Source organism: Aptenodytes patagonicus, chromosome 10 (genome assembly GCF_965638725.1).
Source record: "Aptenodytes patagonicus chromosome 10, bAptPat1.pri.cur, whole genome shotgun sequence".
Taxonomy (NCBI): Eukaryota; Metazoa; Chordata; class Aves; order Sphenisciformes; family Spheniscidae; genus Aptenodytes; species Aptenodytes patagonicus.
The window spans coordinates 20,398,140-20,420,550 of NC_134958.1; the positions used below are offsets into that span (position 1 = coordinate 20,398,140).

General features: G+C 35.5%; 1 protein-coding gene across 7 annotated transcripts in view; it reads right to left on the reverse strand.

The window, feature by feature from the left end:
* HERC1 (HECT and RLD domain containing E3 ubiquitin protein ligase family member 1) overlaps nt 1-22,411 on the reverse strand; it is a 107,829-nt gene that overhangs the window by 77,234 nt on the left and 8,184 nt on the right. For 6 of the 7 annotated variants that reach the window (XM_076348400.1, XM_076348402.1, XM_076348404.1 and 3 more), the window contains exons 2-10: nt 9,826-10,781; nt 8,468-8,563; nt 7,959-8,153; nt 5,999-6,310; nt 5,203-5,299; nt 3,446-3,589; nt 1,852-1,979; nt 801-945; nt 535-706 (exon numbers count right to left, since the gene is read on the reverse strand). In XM_076348400.1, the coding sequence (XP_076204515.1) occupies nt 535-706; nt 801-945; nt 1,852-1,979; nt 3,446-3,589; nt 5,203-5,299; nt 5,999-6,310; nt 7,959-8,153; nt 8,468-8,563; nt 9,826-10,755 (2,219 nt within the window). In that variant the 5' untranslated portion in view covers nt 10,756-10,781. Of the gene's footprint in view, nt 1-534; nt 707-800; nt 946-1,851; nt 1,980-3,445; nt 3,590-5,202; nt 5,300-5,998; nt 6,311-7,958; nt 8,154-8,467; nt 8,564-9,825; nt 10,782-18,858; nt 18,879-22,411 lie in introns of those variants that run through there. The other variant, XM_076348399.1, reaches the window with a different exon arrangement.

Sequence of the window (22,411 nt, forward strand, 5' to 3'; positions counted from 1 at the left end):
AGGTTAACACGTAACCATCCAGAAATTTGTTAAGATGTTTAAATCCACGTCAGTAATTTGTCTAAACTTCCCCATTTCCCAAAGTCTTGTGCTTAGTTTACTCCTTGTAACACTAAAGGAAACTGCCTAAGCCATAAAAAAATCCTGTCAGAAGCACAAAATAAAAAATACTGAGTTGTTTCTCCTCCCACTGCCTAACTTGTAGATTTTCAGTAAACAGAGCTAATTTTTGTCTAACAGCAGGTAAGAAATCTTCATATACAAAGAACTAATATCCAAATCCTTGGTGCTGCTACATTTTCACTTGTAATCTTGAACAGTTTAAAAAGAAGAAAGAAGAGAAGAGGAGGAAAGAGAGGAAGAGAAAGAGAAGGAGAGAGAGGAAGAGAGAAGAAAAGACTGTCCAGTCCAAAATATTACAAGCAGAATACTTGAAACGCATGACATGGTTAACACCTTCAGGAAAGAGTTACATGTATCCCAAAGGGGACTTGTATAAAAAAATTTATACCTGTCCCCCAACATCATTGTTACCTGTCCCTTGGAAGAGCTGTCCAGGCAAGGCTATGGGACGTTCCTGCTGAAATTTGTTGAATTGCAACTCCATCTAAACCACTTACTTTCTTCGGTTTAGTAATGGGACCAGTAGAGTTTCCCTGACCACACTGTCCCATTGAATTGTTACCCCAGGCATAAACTTCGTTATCTATAAACATAAATAAAGTAGAAAACAAAACCTGAGATACAATTGCTTTTGATCAAGAGGAGTATTATGTATCTTTACACCTTATTCTTTTTACCATGAGAAAGTGCCAAACAGTGACTGTCACCAATAGAAATATCAACTATTCTTGTAGCAGCCAGTTCTTCAATAAGCTTGGGTCTGAGAGCAGTTGCCTCTGAAGAGCCACAGCCAAGGCATGCACCACAGCCCCATGCATAAACCTAGAGCAAACAAACCACAAAATATCAGCGTGTCAAATTTGTATTACTGGTGACCACGAACAAACAAAATACCAGATAACCACTTGCACAATAACTGCAATTACGCTTTCAACGAAAACATGCACAGTACTTTCATGACACTAACGCACATTTCATATAATCTGTATTTCTTCCCCCCAACCACTCAGATCACTGGCCACAGAGCACATCAATGGGGAGGCTGTTGCAAGAAAAGAAACTGCTACAGTAAACCTCAACACTCCTAATCCATACTTTAAAAACCCATTGCCCTTGAAGCACAGTGGGGTGAGGGTCGGGGGTCAGTTAGGTTACATGTGTAGAAATGCTTATTGTATTACATGTATATACATCATGCCAGTAAGGGCCCTCATTTACCACCTAAACATTTATTTCCAAGCTCTTCCGAGATTTTTCAGATTAGAAATAAAACTTTTGTTAACACCTATATTCTAAAATACCCATACATTTAAACTACTAAATCACTTAACCACCTGAGTTGGTTAATGCATTAAAAATTACAAGCATTTTTTTCAAATTTCCAAAATGTATTCAAAAATTACAAGGCTTTTGCTTCCAGAACCCACTTTGCTTCCTGAATCCAATTTGGTTTTGCACTGGTTATGTTTATTAACCTAAAGAATAATTCATTTTCTGTGGCTAAGCAAGACTCTTGAAAACTGTACTTTTACATGACTCTTCAGCACATTTTGAATTACTCTAGTGCATTAGGATCTCAGTACTTACAATCTCTAATCAAGAATTTCACTTATATTTAAGTACTAGTTGAATATTTTCTCAACAGTCAAAATAATAATTGCTGAAATAATGAACCCACACCATCTTCACCAACTTTCATCATTTGAGTGAAAACTTGTTTTTGCCTACCTGTCCTGTTGATGTCAAGGCAAGCGAAGACTGGCTCCCAGCACAAACTTTTCGAATAAACATTCCTTGCAAGGCTTCTATAACTTTAGGTTTATACACTCTATTTGTATCACCATGACCAAGTTTGCCTACAAAAGAAGGAAACACAAGTGGAAGGTATTTTCAATACATAAGCTATGACTATTAGAAGTACTCAAAAAGAATTTTTTTTGGATTTGCAAAAATGTCAGAGTGTATTTTTAAAATTAAAACATATTACAATTTTTATAAAACCTATTCTCTTTCTATTGCAGTAATTACAGACTTCAGGAAATATATATTTATCATAGTGTATTTAAAAATTGAAATATTAATTCCATGTATCTACACTATTCATTGCCTGCTGTTTAATTACTAAAGCCTTCCAAAGCACTAAACCTTTTCATATTTGGCAAAAAAAGATTAAAAGATTTCTCTCTCCTGCTTTATAAAAGTAACTTGAAAAAAACCCAACTTTTCTGCATTTTTTCCTAACAGCTGTGTGCATTTGTGTACACATTAATATTTTTATTCCCTTATTCCTCCTTTAAGTTTCTCTTGAAAATAGCTATTCGTCTCCACAACTTCACCATTTTCAATCAATGACCTCAAAAACAAGGACTGTCACTAGACCATGTCAGTGTGTTGACAGAAAAACATTCCTCAAAAGGAATGAGAAAAAAACAAAATCAAATGTAAAATATATTACAAAGGCTGATAATTTCTACAAAGGTTATGCTTTGATTCATGTTGTTTTAGCTTTCCTACAACAATATTTTAGTATCACATTATTAATATCCAAAAGCCAAATTGTTTATAATTTACTGAAACAGAAGAGCAAACTCCAATACTTTGTGATGGTTAAGATGCCTGTCCTGTTAAAAACTGATTTTTCAACTGAAAATTACAGAAAGAGGGAGACAGAGGAGTGGGAACAATTCTATATGTACATGTCAGAGCTATGTTTCGAACGAAATTCAAATTCCTACCCAGTTCTATTAACCACCAATTTGATTATGAGATTTCTGTAGTCTGCATTTTCCTCTCTTCTCACACTAGGCTAGGAAGCAATAATACAGCAATTTTAATCTGAGTTTTATTTTTTATCTAGCAGAATAACCAAATTTAGCTAAATACAGTAATAGTAGAAAATGAATGATTCTGTCTTTGACAAAGCATCTACTGGCAAGGAGGCTTAGAAGCCCTTCATTTTTGAGATGGGAGATATTTCTTCAAGAGGCAGTTTAAATGCAACAGCTTCTAGTACCTGAATACAGTTATTGCCATATCAAATAAGTGAGTTTATTTGAAAGTTATCAGCAAAGCATTTTTTCCAGAATTGTTTATGCCTTCATTGAGCTTTCTGCTCTGTGATACCTCTCTTCCTTCCGATAATCCCTTTTTAAAGTCTATAATCTTGCAGTTAAACTTCAAATATTGTATTTAGATTTTACTAAAATCCTTTTCTTGAACAGCTACCAAATGGCAAAAAAAACCCCAAACTGCTAGGAGTACTGAGGCTAGGAGGTAGATGGAGTAAGACAAAAATTACTACCAAAATGTTAGTTTTACCTACCATTATCTCCTCCTCCAAATGACCATACTGTTCTCCCGTCTTTGGACAGAGCTATTGTGTGTGAACTGCCACAGGAAACCTCTCCCACATTGCTAATATCTTTTACTAAAGTTGGAATGTTGCGGCTGTTGCTGTCACCATGACCTAAGGAAAAAAGAAAAATATATTTTCTTTTTGTGAAGATTTCAGTTCTATTTATGGTTTGTAATTTCAGTAAGGTTTTGCAAAACCCATATACATTGTAATTAGCACAAATGATAATTGCTGCCCACTTTTTGGAAAGATTTGTAGTAAGGTTTGGAAGAGATCTGTAGTAAGGTTAACAAACATTTCATTTTTGTTAAGACATACTCCAGGACACTTGTTCATACCTTACTGCCACTAAATCATAGGACTATTTTCTATCTAGTTTAAAAGAAATAAAAAGAATTACTAGTACAACTGCCTTTAATACTAGTTGATTAGGTAGCTATACTACCTGATACTGGGCAGCAGGTAGCCTGAACAGCAGAAGGAAGCTAAAATAAGGGCACACTCTTACTACTGTCAATAAAAGCATACCTACTGCAGAGACAAATAAAAACAGCAAGCCAGTTAGTTTTAGACAGTCATAATTCTAACTGGTCCTTTCTGCAGATCCCCAATACATTACAGTATCACCTACTTCATAATAAGCATGAGTTACATGTCTAATAAACTACAGAAATTCTGCAGACACAGAAGAAAAATGGGGAACAGCGGTAAAACAATACCACATGGTATTCATAACTGATTAAATGTGAACAATTAATGCGACTTTTAGCTGCGCACTGGAACTCACCATTGTACACTCCAAGCTCCCCAAAGCACATAAAACCCCCACATTACCCTAAAACTCAATGAGAACGTTCCCACAATTCCCCCCAAAATTGTAGGTTAAACCTCTAACCTAGTGTTCTTTTCTTAACAGCAGGGATAGGCTCAGCACTTCTACTGATTACCTTGAAAAACTGTGACAGTTTAAGTTGTAAAACACTGTCCTCATCTTCTGCCCCTGTCAGTTACTTGCTTTCACCGTTCTACTTGGCGATCATGACATTCAAAGCAAAGACAGCAGAAAGGAACTAAAACCCAACTTGAAGCAGTTTTCTATGCAAAATCTGTTGGTTCAACTGAACCTACTTGAGAAGGGTGTTTTTTTTATACTAGGCATACCAGCTGTACAGCAAAGATGATGAAATAGACCAGTAAACTTTTAGCAAACAGAAACACCGTGGTTTTTGTTTCAGTTAAATTTAACTTTTAAGACATAAAGGTCTTAAAATGACATTAAGCCATTCTGACAAACTTAATGTCAATGTGATACTTATTAGTATCACATTAGAATTAGACCCTTGATATTATTAGCCAGTTATTCATGACTGTTCAAAGAACCATCCTACCATCACTAGATCATGTTTATCTAGAATTCCAGTTTATTTAAAATGTCTACTGTTGACATTTAAGTGGCAGTGGCAATCATATATAATCTTACGAATGGAGGCAACTTCTCCTGAAAAGAAGAATTTAAAAAAATAGATCCTTTGTAAAATTAACTGCATTAAAATCTTCTAAGAGTCTGTGCACTAGTTTTAATACAGGGACCTATATACACACACCTGTGTACATGTGTATGTGTATTTTGAGGGGACAATAAGAGAACAAGGCATATACATGTATAGTATCATTACCAGACACAGGAATTCTTCCAAAAGCATCTTGTGAAATTTTAAAATTACCTAATCTTCCAAAGTCTCCTTCTCCCCATGTATATAGCTCTCCATCTTCTGTAACAGCAGCGCTATGTCTGTATCCAGCTGATACACATACAACAACCTATGTTACATGCAAAAAATAAAAATCAAGTTTTTATACAAATTGAATAGGAAGTTTGAAAGCTTATGAAAGTCAAGTTTCAGAAGCAGTCTAGATAAATTGACTTGTTCACTCATGTAGAGCAAGTACACACATACATTAATCTTTGCAATCTTTTCTATTTGGTATTTGATAAGTGCAAATCCGTACTCAAAGAGCCAAGTTTATATATAAAACTGGTCATGATTTATTTATCGAGCAAATTTAACAGAACGATATCCTAGTCTTAAAGCAGCAAAAAGCAGCATCAGTGGATGTTTAAAACACTGGCCAAAACATAGACAGGTAGGGAAGAGAAGGCCTTGTAGGACAAAACAAAGCCACTTTTCAAATGAAGCCACTAAAAAGTTGTATACGAAAAGTCCTAATGTTATAGCTACCAAAAGCAACCATCTCCTGGAATGTCACCGCAGTTCAGCAAAAGTGTACAAGCAAGTTTTACTCTGAAGACAATGAGAAGGTTTACTGACAATGCCATTGTCCAAATCACATGTTTAAAGGCAACCATAAGTTTTAGTGCTTTGCTGAAAGCAGACCCAGCTTCAAAAAGAAGTTTAGAGAAAACACAGAACTTTTTCTTAAGATTTTATATATTTCGAATTTTACACAATACCACAACTGAACAGAACACAAACAGGTGTTCTACTATACAAAACATACCTTTCCTTGCAGAGGACCCTGAATAAGTTTGGGATATTTCTGAGTTGAACTATTTCCATGTCCCAGTTTTCCATAGTCACCGTCACCCCAGCTGAAGACTTCCCCTTCTGTTGTAAATGCTAAAGTGTGACCATCAGATCCTTTTGAAGATGACACTTTTTTAATAGACCTATGAGGCTCAAAAGTCAGTTTTTTCAATGTGGACTGATTATTGGAGTCACCCAGTCCTAATCTCCCATAGCTGCCTTTACCGCAGGCTCTAACAGAACCATCCGTAGAAATAACAAAAGTACAATATTGTCCAGCTTCAATCTATAAACAAAAAGGTTAAAATAGTAAAAAAGAAAGATCAGATAAATCTAAGATTCACATATAGGTCTAGAAGTCTATATTTTTAAACAGAATGTCAGGTTTCTTTACATAACCTTTTCATATAATGCAGAAATTAAGCAGAATTTGGACTTCAGCAGTAAAATTCAAATTCTGGAAAAATATTTTATGAGTAAATCTATTTTCTTGAGGTAAAGGATGTAAATAGTGATTAATCTATTTTATTTATTTGCATCTCTTCTACAGACTACAGAGCTCAGGCTGCCTTCAGATCTCCAAGGCTCATGGATGGAAATGGACAGTCTTTGAAGGTATCTTAATTTCTGAAGATTAAAAAGACAAAGTAACAGCTTGATAAAGCACTGTAGGTTTTGCTTAATTTTAACCAAGAGGCAACATTACAGAAATATGCCAAATGCTAAAAATCCACCACCACTTGAGACTATGCTTTTTAATTACATAAACACCAAAGAAATAAGACCAAAAGTTTTTAAGAAAGTAAGAACTTGCCTCTACTGGAAAGTCAGCGCACAGCTGAAGAATGACCTAATAGCAAACCAGCTAACCCTGCAGTAATTTCCTATAGGAATCTTAACACACCATAAGTGCAAAGCAGGTTCAAATCTGAAGCATAAAGGCACTGCATGTCCACGTTATAAAACGGCACAAAGCAGGCAGTGGACTGCATGGTGACAGCCCTGTTTACTGTGAATTAACTTCTTCATATAGACAAATCCTACAAAGACAGTCAATGAAGGTTGAAGAAAAAATTCTTTATCCCAGTGGGAAATCACATAAATATGTTGTACGGGTGTATACAGTACTACTTAAAGAGTAACTCATTCATTCAGATCACTCATTCCACTGTAATGTTTTGTTTAAAGGAAGTTTTTTGAATGCATAAACTTGCTTTATGATGCCTGGTCCTGCAGTCCACTGGCATATAAAAATATATCAGTGACGTCAATAGAAACAATTTCAGAAAATGTACGTAAATTGTCTAGTGACCAAAATAATGCTTTTACTTAAGTCAACACTGCAAGGCCAATATAGTAACAGAAAAGCAAACTATTCTGTTCTGTGTCACAGAAGTGACAGTTGCAACTGTCAATAGAAGTGCTCAGTTGCAACTGCAGAATCTGTGACTGAGAGCAGAAAGACCATACCGTATATTGCTTTTCAGAAAGCTAGTTAAGGTTGCTGTGCCAGCAGTTAGCCCGATTTGGACTTTTAAACTAGGCAACCTTGGTGTGAAAACCACCAATGGAAAAGAAGATTGAGTAGTTAAGATACCTTTTAAACAACAGTAAAAAAACCAAACAAACAACTACAGGCAAGCAAATTCGTCTCTGCAAATGCATTTCACAGCAAGTTAGATAATTCAATTGTTCTTGTTACATGGATATTGATCTGTCTGTGTCATTAAAAAAGAAACAGAATGTTTTTTCCAGGCATCAATAAAAGTAGCGAGATACTTTCAGTAAGTATCAAATAACTTGTGTGATTAGTTCTGAGCACCATACCTTCATTACAACTTGACACTCAGAAATAAAGTACTATTTTCCAATTTCATATTATAGCTATGAAGCTGTTAAATGTTACATAATGTACCACTATAAATGTCACTCACTGTCTGTGCATCAGAAAAACTTGGAGCAAGCTTGGGTTGAAGTATTTTCTCTTGAGTTCCTTCTACCAGTTGATGACTGCTGTTGCTACCCCAAACATACACTTCACAGGTCTCAGAAACAATGGGAGCATCACCCGTTTGAATGCTGTCAGGGCTGGCACATGTTCTTGAGTAGTCTGATGCCATTCGACAAACCTATTAAAATGAGAGGTTTATTACACAGTAGCATTTTCATTTATTTCCATATAGTCACAATGTTTAATACAACTGTACTTTCCCCTCAATATGATTCTCTGCCTAAAACACAAATCACCTATCACCATATCATTAGCTTGCCCAAATTACTTTGTTTCTCTACATCTTAGTTTTTGACCTTTTTTCGCCTTCCTCTTCAACTCCAGAATAACTCAGTAGAGACTAGACCATACCCACATGCACACACCAATCAGATGTGTGAGGGGGAAGTAAACTACAATTACCTTAAAGTCAAGGTTTGTTTCAAGACATACCTCTTCAAATAAACACAGAGCTGCCTCGTAAAGAGAACATAAGCCATCAGACGTTCTAGTCGGCTCTCTCCATTGACTTCGATCCGCGGATGATCCCTACAATTTTTAAATGTTGTTATTATGAGAAAAATACTTCCATACAGCAACAGCGCACCTGTACAAAATACATTAGGGATTTGTTCTTATAGTTAAGTTTCTATAAGCATAAGTAAACTACCTTTCTCCTGTGATATCTGCATACACCTCAGGATAACAGAAATGTGACAAGTGCTAGTTAAACATTCTTATTTATTCATTTTTGTGAAAATATCTGGGTTTAGAGTCAATTTCTCCCAATACTGCTTTGTTCTGAAATGCATGTCACTTGTATTTAGTTTAAAGTGATAATTATTTAATTTAAAAAGTGACTAATCATCATTATTTTTGTGTTTACATATCTTCCACATTTTGGTCTCTAATTTTATGTCTAGTCCAAAAACCAACAACAAATAAAGTTGCCCATCAGGACATTCAACACAGTTCACATCCTGTTACTGCCATGCTCTTCTCACGGTCCCCATTCTTTTAATTTTTCAGTTTTTAAAATTTTTTAGCAAGCATTACAAGCCTGAGAGGAGAGAAAAGAATGACCACTTCAGGGAAAAAGTCTTTCCCTGTTTCAGTCTGAGCATATGAGGCAGAAGCTTGCCACAGCTTCTGATTGCATATTGTGCAATAATTTCATAGCTTTAAAAAGAATATTCATCTAGGACCAGAATTAAGCACTCAACATACAAAGCAGTGTGCCATATGTCCAAACAATTTAGTTCATTTTCTTATCGCATTAATTTCTGAGCAGTATCAAAAACGCTAAACATCTCAGATCTTACTGATTCTCCAAAGATGTATAAGCAGACACCCAGGTTAACTGGAGCGCAGGAACGTCCAATATAAACAACTTTGAACAGGAACAAGGCATACTGCAAAACTTTGAATTCTAAGCAAATTCAGCAAAGCAAGCCTTAAAAATAGTTCCATACTTTCTAACTTTTAAATGTAAAGTGCAAGTGGATCAAGTATGTCCTTGATTCTTTTCCTGAAATTAGAGCATAACGCCAAAAGTGACAACACAGGGATTGCTTTGCTGTTTCATCTCCTTTACCTATGAGGAAATGTGTGGGCAGGGAGGAAGAGAAAGAGATGGTTGGTAACAGAGGAAATACTGAAAAAAAATTTTCACACAAAAAAAACCAAACAAAAACTTTTTTAATATATTAAGCAGACTCTTCAGCAAACTGGCATTCAGTGTTGAAAAACTATTTAAAGTTAAGAATGCAACTACATTTGCAATGTAGAAAAATCAAAGCTGGTATACCTACCAAAGATCGTCGCATCTGTGTTAATATACTCATAAAGCAATCAAAGCTGATCATCCCTTCTGGACTTTGCAGCAACTTGGTTTTCTCCATGGTGTTTACTACAGCTGAAGCACCTAAAGCCATTTCTATCCATTCAAGAAGATATCGCAAGGAACCTCGTTGGGCAGCCAAACCAAGAAGCAATTCAGAAGCTAATCTACGACCTAAAGTGTCTGCCCCAGAGTTTGGAATTGTTACTCCTTTAAGAAATGTTGTTACTTGTGATAAACAGTCCAACCCCATTGGTGGAATCTTGCTTTCATTTGCTAAAGATAAAGGTGGCAAAGAGCTCACCACTTCTATTGCAGTATGGATAACATCATTGCAAAGACTGAGGCCAGGTCCTGACGCAGGCATCATCCAACTTTGTCTTAGCAGTGCAAATAACAAGCTTAATCCGGTCCGAACCCCCATTTCTATGAGTGCGTCTGTACTTGACCTAGGACGTTCACTGACAGAATGCACATCTGTTGATCCAGAACTGCTTTCTGGTGAATGCTGCTGTTGTTTCACCTTACCCTTATCATGATATTTATTAGAAAGTGCATAGAAGACACGCTGTAACACAAGGAGACGTTTTCGAAGTGCTCCAGCAAATGGAGAGTCTGAGCACACCATCTTCGCCAGTGCCAGCTGGCTGCTAAGAAGGGCATCCAAGTAGTGGTCCTGTTCATCACTAGATAGAGATTCCCGCTCAAAATCTGGTAACTGAGGTCCTTTGAGGCACAGAACCTGCTGGGGCAATGGCACTACTTCTTTATTGCTGACTAACTTAGCGTACAAGATAGAAACTCCCTCCCTTGTTGCAATAGATTCACTGTCTTCTGTGATCCAGGAGCTGTTTAGATGTTCAAGCCATTTCAGCTTCACAGGTGGGACCATAGCTGCCATGTTGGTTTACTCCTTTGCCATCAGTCCTGAAGATGACAAAAAACTGTAAATAAATGTGCAGTATTATCTAGAGAACTTACTACTCACAGCAGGACAAATCCTAATAATCCTTTAAGACAGCAAGCAGCAAAAGATTAATCACCAAGAATTACCAAAGTTCCACCATTTTACCCATATAAGTGCTGCAACCTGGAATTCAGGTCAAATATTAACAGAATAGTTTAGGAGTAGCATAAAAAAGACATGTTACAGATGAATTTTTACGTTCATTTTAAACAAATAAGTACATGCATATGAGCAACTTCCTTAACATGATGTAAGAATTTTAGTATGTCTGCATTTTCTAAACCCATATGCACAAAAATTCACACAAAGCAGATCTAATTCTGCTGTTTCAATGAAAATACACTTTTAATATTCTCTAGAAAAAATAATATTCTCTTTACAGACAGCAAAACTGAGGACAAAGACTTCAAAAAATGCACAAAATCGTACACAACTGTGTACAAGTGAACAAAGTACCAGTGTAAACCTTCATTTTACAATAAATGATTCTACTAATTCAGGCCATAACTAAGGGCTCAACCTGTCAAACACATCTTTAAGTCCTGCTGTCACAAGCCACGCTTTCCCCTTTCTAAGGTAAGCTAGAGATCTCTTTAAAATCCATGTCAGGATGTTAAACGGAAACCAGCACAGATGGCTTGACTGCTAGAGCGGCACATTATGTAGACTCTATTCATTCAGAGAATAGGCTCTTCAGAGCCAAATACACATTACAACTATTCCAAGTAAATTTACAGTATCAAAAATCATGTATTACATTATGTTAATGTATTGTATAATGTGTGACTTTGAAAGTATTCAAAGCTTTTTAGGACAGATTTTTAAGGAAGGGATCGCTAACAATATGGAGGTAAAGAGAAAACTTAATAACGCAACAACACTGTTTTACCAGGAAAGTTCAAATTGGTTGCCAAACTAACTTGACAGCTTACAACATTCTTTCAAATCAAAGACATCAATTAATTTGAGAGATCTTTTTTTGCTGACAATTTTAGGAAAAAAACCCAACACATTATGAATCATGACACTTTTACATGGATTCAAACTCAATGAAGCATTATGATGAAACTGCTACAAAACTCCTGGGAATCCTACAATTAAAATGGGATTCCTCGCCACATACCACAAAGCTTTTTTTTGGCTAGCACTAGCCCCTGGAATACATCTCTTTTCTGACTTTTGCACTGCCTGAACTCAAGTCAACTTACTTAGCTGAACGGAAAGATCCCTTTTTCCATTGTTATTCCCTTGAGATACGCAGTAGGGTCTGAGTTCTACACAGGTGGCCTAAAACCTCAGTTACAAAATCCATGTGTGAAACTTGAATGCTTTGATATTAAACCACTTATAACTTGGCTTAAGTGAAAAGTAGTTTCAAGGTTTACAATTAATTAGATGGGACTGCATCTTTTGTTCACTGTTTTAAAATTGAAAATCTAAAATAAATCAACAGATGGAAAAGTTACCTTAAATTACAGAGTATCAGACCTTTTTGAAATTTAATCTGAATGCATCAACTATCAAACTGAACATGGCAACAAGTCCTCTTTGCTCACTTTCAGAAGGGAGTATATAGTGTTGGAAAAGCAGATTATTTTCTCTACATAGTCCTTCTTTCGGGACAAAACACCATAGGTATACGGCACAGACAGTATGGCAAACGTACATATGGTCTTGCAGTTCCCCAATGCTCTCAGTAACTACAAACCTCTTAACCATACTACTCAAAATGAAAGTATAAACCATTTAAAAAAAAAATTGTCAGAAGGGCATCTTGTATATTCAAAAGCATACATTATTATTTAGGCAAATGATGCTGTAATAAACTACTTCCAAAAATTAAGGTGGTATAAGTTTATAGAAGAACTGTATGTTAGTAAGACAAAATTTGGAGGTAAAACAGGGGGAAAAAAATCAAGTTGGTTTTTAGTTAAGTTTTGAGAGATCTTTTCTATCTTGAAACCAACGAGTTGGTAAAACAATGACAACACAGAGTGCAGAGGCACCTCTATCACTGTAGATGAGTATGTCACATGGGAAGAACCATATGTAGGTGAGAAGTAGTAAGATTAATAGCTTGAAATTTAATAGTAAAACATGCCAGCTTACACAATTATGGAATAAAAAGTTCTCCCGTAAGTAGAGAATCTATTATTTGGGAGATTCAAAAGTAGAAGAATGTAGTGAATCACAGAAGGATCATGAGTCATCATGAAAGAAAATACAATCCTGAGTAGCATTAACAAGCATTTCCAGAATGGTTAGGGAAGGTTAGGTAAGAGAAGCGTTTTTACACAATTTTATAAAATGCTAACCAATTGGATTAGCCAGCTGGATTTCTGTCACCTATATCCTGAACTCATTAAAGATTGACACTGGATCATGCAGAGAAAAAGATTATTCCTCTGATCTACCCTAATAGAGAATCTAGCCTGAAGGTAAGACTAGGAGTGTGGCGTTGCAGCATAGCAAATCAAAATAAATAAATACATAATAAAAATGAAATAAAATGACATCTGGTCTATAAATACAGGAGAGAAAAAAGGGGCGGGAGTGGCTAAATAAGCAAAAGGAGATTATGAGCATAAGAACAAATGGGTATGAAACAATCACAAATGAATTTAAACTGAAAAACTCAGAAGTTTGTTCCCAGTTATATTCTGCAATGAGTTTCTAATGGAAAGAGCAAACCCTTTTGAAATGGAGTATAATAAATTCTGATATATAACACAGAGAATTTTTCTAGTCTCACGTTGTCATTCTACTAGGAAAACATTTATTTCAGGCTAACAAGAAGATCTTCCCTGAAGAGATTACTATCACAAAAAAGATCCTAAGTAATCTGCAGCAAGAACACAAAGTGACATTTATTCCAATTTTGCAATATTTAGAGTCATAAAGTAAATTAATTGATTTTTAAATTTATTTAGAAAGTGCCTAACGCTGTCTCAGTGACTGCTCTCTCACAGACAGATGAGGATGTATGGGGGAAGACTGTTCCATATAAATGCAGCAATGCATGGCTTTTCTTCTTTGTCATGATACACATCTCACCATAATGCACTTCTTCAAGTACTATAGAATCATATTTTAATGTTAGTAACCACAATTTTAGCTTACCTGGTTATTATTTAAAAGTACACATGAACAGCATTTATTTAACAGACAAGGTAATTCAAGATTCAGATCTGAAGAACTAAAAAGTTGCAGAATTGATAAGGATATCTCAGCATTATGATGATTTATGCCTGCATTGACTTATACAATGGGTGACCCTGCTCTCACGTTCTGGTATTTTATAAGGATAAAGGAGGTTAACCTAATGGAGTAGCTTTTCTGACAAAAATGTAAACTGCTGAACAGTCCACATCTCTCATATAACAACAAGAAATTCCACAGACCAAAAAACAAGGAAATACAACTGACAGTACTCTCCCAAGAATAAAGCAACGACTAGAACTCCTACACTATACATATTGTTTGGAGCTCAGAAACGGAAGATGTTAGTATTCTTCAAAAAATTATTCTAACCAAAACCATTAATGTATGCCACTGGTACCAAAAGGCAAGCTGCTGCAGAGATCAGTGTTTGCATGGTCTGGAAGTGCTGGCCTATGTGAGACTAAGTTGAGATACAAGCAAAGCTTGTATTAGGATAGCTTCTTAGCAGGGCTTATTAGCTCAAGCACAGCACCATGTTGATACAGTCATTCTGTTTACAGGATCCAAGCTAGTTCACATATCTTGCTGCAGCATGTGTCAAAAAACTTTTCAGTCCTTTTCTTCTCACTTTTTCCTTTCATCTTGCAATTTCAGGCTGTTCTGTCAACACTTAACACTTAAAAAAAAGGAATGCAATATGGTTTTGGAATAACTATCTTTTGGGACTTCCAGCTTCTTAAAAATGAAGTGAGGGCTTCATTGCCAGATCCTACTCATAGTTCTGGATCAGAACCCTGCCATGAGTAGGAGAAATCTACAGAAGAGTGTAAATGCAATGTGCATTGAGCATTTCATATTTATACGTGCCCCATAGATTTCAAAGACTGTCTACTTTAATATCCTACTATTTTTATTGTTCACTTGCAATCTAGCGGCATTTTAGTATTTCAGTACTTTGCAACTGGATTTAGGATTTTTTTTTACTGGCTTCAATTTCTCTATTCCAAGAAAACAATTTTTTTTTATTCCTGTTTTGCTCGCTTAATATTCTAACCCTCATAAACACAGTATTTTCACTAGATAGCTTTTGAACTCAACAGCAAAAACATAAACCACAAGAACTACATATGCATGCGAAGTAACAATGAAGTCATTAAAATCAACGTTTCTTAGTTATCATTTATACAATGTTCAAGTACTGCAAAAGTGAAAGCATTGATAATGTGACAAAAAAAACCTAATTAAAAAAAAAAACCTGAGCTTGAAAAACTTCTCACATACAAGAACGCAGACTGATCACAACTAGTTGAGTCCAGGGTACTTCTAAGTCTGAGAAAATTTTTTAAAATGAATAAATAAAAAGAACCCTCTGCTCCCAAAGAGACACTTGAGTTATTAATTTTAATGCTGGTAGCATTTAGAACTCCAGTTTCTTCAAGAGGATTCTTGATGTTAACTGTAAATTTTGTTAAGCTAACTTACAGCTTAATATGCAAGGAAGCTTTTCCAAAGCAAGAGAGTGTTTTCAAACTGCTCTTTCAAAAATAAGTGTCATTTAAAGTAACCCACAAATGCTTTACCTCCTATTGTACAAAACGGATTTGTTTGACTCCTGTTTTTTAATCATTAACCATGGGTTACACAGGTTCTGAATGACCAGTTTCTGCTCTTTGACCCTTCAAGTTCTAATGTATTACAATTTCACCAAAAAGTAATACAATATTCTGAAGGAGACATTTGTGTTCTTTGGTAGTCTGAGCCTTATTTGATCTAATTTAAAACTAAATTTCTGGAGGGGTGGAGGGAATTTCTCTGCCATCTAGTGAGAGGATGTGCTTACTACGGCTGTAATGCTTGTAGTGCAACGGATAATATATAATGCAACTTTGTTCTCTCTCAAACTTGACGTTTCACACTTAAAAAAAAAAAAAAAAAAAAAAACAAAAACCAGAGAACTATACTACAGCTCTTCTGCCAATATACCCGTCAAAAAACCACATTCTGTGCTATTAAACACCAGCTTTTATTCCAGCCAAATTTTCTCTAAAATAGATTAGCACCTTCACCAAAAGCCTTATTTGAGCCTCAGTGAGCCTTGCCCAAGTAACTTCAGTTGTATTACAGCAGAAAAAATCCTTACACATGTCTATCACACAAGAACTGGAGCCCCAACTGTTAACTACCATTCAGAGGCAGTGATAATTCTTTGCATTTCATACTAGACACACCTTCAGTTTACTCATACTACAAAAAACACACGAACAGCTCAGCCTCCAAGTGACACAGATAGGTATTATAACATCCAGGACCTTGTTCACGAAGAAAAGGCAACATTTTCTCATTCGTCAGGAAGAAAGGATTTGCTAACTCCCACTTGATCTGAATTGCAACTGTAAGGCCAATTAATGCAAACTTCCAAACTCTGGTCTTCAGTGACAAAGCTAGCGCCTTCTCAAGAGGCAATACATGGGGATCTAGCTACATTAAGAAGTTCCCTGAATAAAGACTCATTCATTTGCTTTATGTTATACTTACATCTGCTATTCTTCATCCAGAAATTTCAAAACTTGCTCATGTACCTCAAAGGTGCAAATACTGCTCCTTTTCCTGAAAACTGATAGATTTTTTTCTCTTCCCCTTGGATGCATCTCTAAAAATAGAGGCTGAAGCTTGAATCTGAGCTCTTAGTAGTGACCTACTCTACTACTGCAACTTTCAAAAGAAGTACGTTGGTCCATCTTGAAAATAACATTCGGTTTGATGTGACAGGTAGCAGTCTTTAACCGGACACACCAATGGCAACAAGCTGATCTGATATAATGCTGAAAATGCTCTCTGGATACAAATGTAAATGATCTCTGTCTCTGTGTGGAGTACAAGTGTAGTGACTACTTATCACTATAGTTAACCAGAAACTAGGTAACAATGGCTAGCAGTTTATAGGGTAGGGTTTATTTCCTCCAGCTCATTGCCTGAGGACCACAAATATAAGGTTTATAATTGCTTCGGAGCATGGGCAAGGACATCTCATTTCTTTTTAAGTGGCGGCAAAAAAAAAATACATTTGACTTTGAAAGACGACATGAATATACTCACTGATGTTTTACTACATCTAACCACTACAAGGTCAGCTGACAATGTGGAAGGTACCAATTCTGCAGTGTGGGTCAACGTGTAGTCCCACCAACTTTCTAAACAAGCTGATCACATGGCCAAGCACCAGACTAAGCACAAAGGGAGAAAGCAGAAACATGTGACAAGAAGTGGCGAAAGGAAGTACTTTCCTTTCAGCAGCAGCGGCACAAACCTAAAACAGTCTAAATGTACAGAAACAGCGTTATAAAAGTATTTCAACACTGGAGTACTTAAAACACTTTGAATTCAAAGTTCCAAATTCAAAGTTCCCAGAGCTTTCTGGGATTTCTATTTCAACAAAAAACAAACAAACAAAGGCAACCAAAATTGTTCCTTCTTAAAAACAGCCCTATCACATCTTGTTATGTGTTTATATTTTCATATTTTGGGACTCCGGTTAGAGAAAATATTCCTTTCAGCAATCTGAAAATAACTTATCCTACTGTCAAATCACTAGCCAACATTTGTAGTAAACCTCCAAATCTTCCACGTGAACAGCTCTCACTGGTTCAAAAAAGCTAGGATTTAACCAAGATGATGCCTTGAACATTACCTATTGCATAGTTTCCAGATATGTATCAAAGTTTTTAAATTAGAATTATTACAGAAAGTTTTGATATTTTACTTTATATAAAAATGTATCTGTCCAGCACCAGGTGGAGAAAAATCTATTCACATTAACAAAACATGAACCACAGAAACCCAGCTCTCCTTCCCTTATTCATTGCTTTCTCCTTCTCCTCAGGAAAAAAAAAAAAAAAAGTAGTAAATAGTGAGAATTCACAAGACGACTCATTTGTCATATCTTTTAGAACCACAGTTCCTGTTGGGCAAATAGCCATTTTTGGGGAGTAAATGCCCACGTATATTTTACTGTTGCTGATCGGTAAGTCAACTAAAATGGACTTAAAACTTATAGCTGAACAAGGATTACAAGGCAGTCTTATAAAATTTAACACCTATTTCAAAAGCTTACTCTAGGGAACAGTTAAGACAAAATGAAAATATCAAACGCTAAAAAACAAGTTCTGTGTATCCTGGATGTAGAATTTTTTTCAAAATAGCAATGGCAGCAACTTGAGCTGCAGTAGAATAAATCTGAAGGTAACTAAGACTGCCTTCAGAGCTTGTTTGCTAACTCAGAATTCCAAGTTGTTTGTTATAAAGTTAGAAACCAATCTGGAAAACCCCCGCCTAAGTGTTAACTCTGAGAAAAAAAAATAATTCAGGAACACATTTAAGTAAGTGGAAACACTAATCAAGTGTAGCCGATGAAATTTTGTTACACCAGGAGTGAACAAGAAGCATGAAAGAAAGTAAAGCAAAGATACAAGCATGCAACTACCTTCAGCAAAACCCAGGGCAAGGTCAAAGGTCAACTGTATTCCTTACAAACGTTATTTGGTCAAAAGAATTTGGGTATATCTTATCCAACTTAATGCCTGCCAAGAAAGTGGTTTTCATTAACAAGTGCTAGGAGGAAGATTCAGAAACCTACCGATACTACTGGCAGTTCCACAAAGAAAGAACTGCTGCCGAACAGAAGATGAAGGAAAAGGCATTTGTCCACCACCCTCTTAGAAACTACTGTTAAAGCTGGGGGAAAAATAATGCTTAATAACTCTGTGAGTCACAGACAATGCTGCAGACTCTACAACTGAACTGAAGAAAAGGCTCAGCTTCATCAAATACTCTACTGGAGTATTTGCAAGCTGTAGAACAAACAAAGCTGTTCCTTACCCTTCACTTCAATTGGGACGCTAACTGCTGGTTTTTTCTCTCACATCATATAAAAGGGAATGAGAAGAAAAGAGCTTTAAAATGAAACCTGTGAAAACAAGAGGAACATAATCAAGGGGGTTTTTTTCCTGAGCTGAGAATAGAATATTTAAATAACAAAAGAAAATATGCTTAAGAGAGCTCTCTCTTAATGTTATAAGAAACATGGAACTTACCTGCAGCACAGACAAAAGTTCGTTTTCCTTTTATAAGTGCACCATTTAAAATGCACCCAAAGACAAACCTATATCCTCCAAAGCTACATCTCACTGCATAATGAATGATCATCCCGCTGTTTCAAATTCTGTGTTTTCAAGCACAAAAGTACAAAACAGCTACCTCTTCTGGTCTGTTCATGGTTTTCCCCATTATGTAAACAAACTAACTAACACCAAATACACAAATTACCTCATGCTATTATCACTCAAATTCTAAGCTCAGGATGAAGTCTTCACATCTTGCAATAATTAGTAAACATAAAAAGAAGATAATAGGCTGCATTTCAAATTCAAATAAATCAACTTACAAGCAATTCTAAGCATTATGAAATCATAATAATTAAATGGTTGGCACACATTTCCACATGGCCAAGAACTCAGAGAAAATGAAAGTTTACAATAAATTTAATTTCCCCTTTTTCCATATATTTCTGCTCATCTATTTACTTACATGATGATTTTAAAGAGGTTTTGCTTTAGACAGTGTTTGCTGCAACTAGGAAAAAAACAAACACAAAACCAAGAGCCTGCAAGTGTTTGTCAGCAAGACAGATTAAATGCTAATAAAATACATTTAAGATCTTCCCTTTTGAGTTAAAACATAGAGAAAAAGAGGAAAGTTGTCACATTTCAGGGAGAGAATGCAGTCTTTAGTGGCCTAGCAAATATTTTTAAAGAATTTAAAATAATCAGTGTTGTTAAAGAGTTTGGTTTTCTTAAATAGGAATTAATTCTGCCTGAAACCACCAGCTACTTCTCACAGATCACTTAAAACATTTTTTTGAGATGTAACCTTCCCTAAAATAACTAATAAATCACATGTATTAAAATGTGAAAGGCCTGTTACAAGTAATCATTAAGTACAACAGAATATTGAACAAATGAGCTTTCAATTAAGATTACATTTATATCACTAATGAAATAGGCCAAACAGTAAATGCTTTTACTGAGGAAAACCGCATATTTTCTAAGGAAATAAAACCTACCTCTATATCTTAAATAAGAATAAAATAAGAGACTGGAGATGCATATAACTAAATTTACAAGTTATTTCCATGAAACGGAAATAAATTATGAAGTGATAAACTATAAATACTGCTCCTTTCTTCTATCTGTCACCACAGCAATTTAAACACTCAGAAACAGAAAGAGGAACTTGATCTTGCAATTAATCCCAGCTTGTTTATTTTATATATACAATACCAAGCCACTGACGGCATGGATCCATGAGCAATGCCCTGATGTAAAACTGACTAGGAGATACAACAAAATAGGTATTCCACTATAAATGTTTCAGTATTTTTTATAAATATAAAAATATACCTATTTCAGTATTTATAGTATATACTATAAATATTTCAGTATTTCATGTATATGTGTCTGAAGCACAAGTAAATTCTGTATAACAATTATTTGTTTTCAAAAGTGGAGTAATTCCTCTGAAACGTCACAGTTAACATCGAAGTGAAATTATAGGGAAAATTATATAAACACAAAAATACATTTTACATAATGTGCCATACAAAAGGTAAAATGGGACTGGAAAGTAATATTAAGTTTTCCAGCCACTTACCACCACCTCCTAAATTATCTATGGAAAAATGTAGATTTTGCTAGAAGGGGAACACAGCAAACACTAAAAAGTTCTCATAAATCCACTTTACTGGCTCAGATGTGAAGACTGTCAAATCTCTAAGAATGAATGTTTTTCAGACTTTTACTACAGCTTCTGGAAACCAAGAAGTTTTTAGGTTTTCTCACTTTGAGGTAAGTGGGACAGCTTTGATCAACTTCAAATGCAAGTGTAAGAACAACTCAATAGAAAGGAAAACACCATTACAAAACAGGTTAATAACAGAAGTTCTCAACTTCAACACAGTCAAAGGACTTCAGAACTTGGAAAGTGCAGCAAATATTCCTATATTCCAAGAAGGGGGGGAATAGGAATAATAATAATAATTTTAAAAGGACTTTAGCATGGGATTGAAGGTCAAAGCTTATAAGGTTATAAAGGTCCTTTTTCTGAGCTTAGCAGGAAAGATTGGCCCTGGACAGAATGTATACACAACTTCCCAGAAGGAATTTCCACAGTCTTCCCTATCCATGTCAGCTTGGAAATTATGGGAAATATTTGAATTTGTCACCCAAGAACTGCCTCCACGCAGCTGAAAAATTTATCCTAATGTAAGTAAACAGGAAACGCCCTTCTTGGGTTTAGATTTAAAAAAAAAAAAAAAAAGATTACTGAGAAGGTGCTGTGCATAGATCTAAGAGAAAGATTGCTGTGATAAATTTAAGAAAGGTGGAGATGGGACAGAAGCTATATAAAGTGATTACAGCACACACTGTAGCTTCTTTTTGAGGGAGGAACAGGAAGATAAGGAACAGCTCTAGGCAACTCCAAAGAGGCAACTCTAAATTCTTGCAAGAAGAGATTTAAGTATGAAAGTCAAGGCAAGAAAAAGTAGAGGGTTTTTTGTTTTGTTTAAAAGAAAGTTGTACAAAAGACCATTAAAAAGTAGAAGAGAGCAATATTATCTTACTATTTTAAAAAGCAGAGAGTGTAACAGCAGTTTCCCCACAAAATGTGTTTTGCCTTTTCAGTCCTCAGCGCACACATTCAGCTTATCAACAGACAGAAACCACCTAAATATGTGGAAGGGAAGAGCTGATTTTACGGCGCTTTTTTTCTTTTTTTTTTTTTTTTTTTTTTTTTTAAAGCATCATGATCTCCAACACAGTGGTTCTACCTCATTGCCAAATGCGGGTAATCATTGGTATTCCATCAAAAATTTCAATAATAATAAAAGCCCACAGATAAGAAAGAAGGTATAACTGCTGCCCAGACTGCTAAAAGGAAAAATTGAACAATCAACTCAGAAATGGAGCTAAATCTTCAAGTACAGTGATTTCCCATTGCCTGTATATACCTGAGTCTTCCTGCTTAATTGTTGTTTTACAACTTTGTGCTCTCCTCCCTGTGTACAAGGTCCAAACAAATAAACATTGTAAAACAGGGATCAAAAGCAAAACTGATCTTACATAAAGTGTTGTCAAATGGACACAGTAAACAAGGGGAATATATTTTAACCTAGTCTTTAGGCACCACTTGTCACAGTCCATGGAGATTTTCAAACTTACAAAAATCATTCTTCAACTAACACAATTGTAAGTTTCAAAGTTTTCTATGACTCATGAAAGTCTATTCCTCTGCTACTTTTCTCTTAAATAGTAATAATACTTCCTGGTAAGCATACCTGATTGCATTTTTACAGTCTGCCACTCAAACAAAAAGC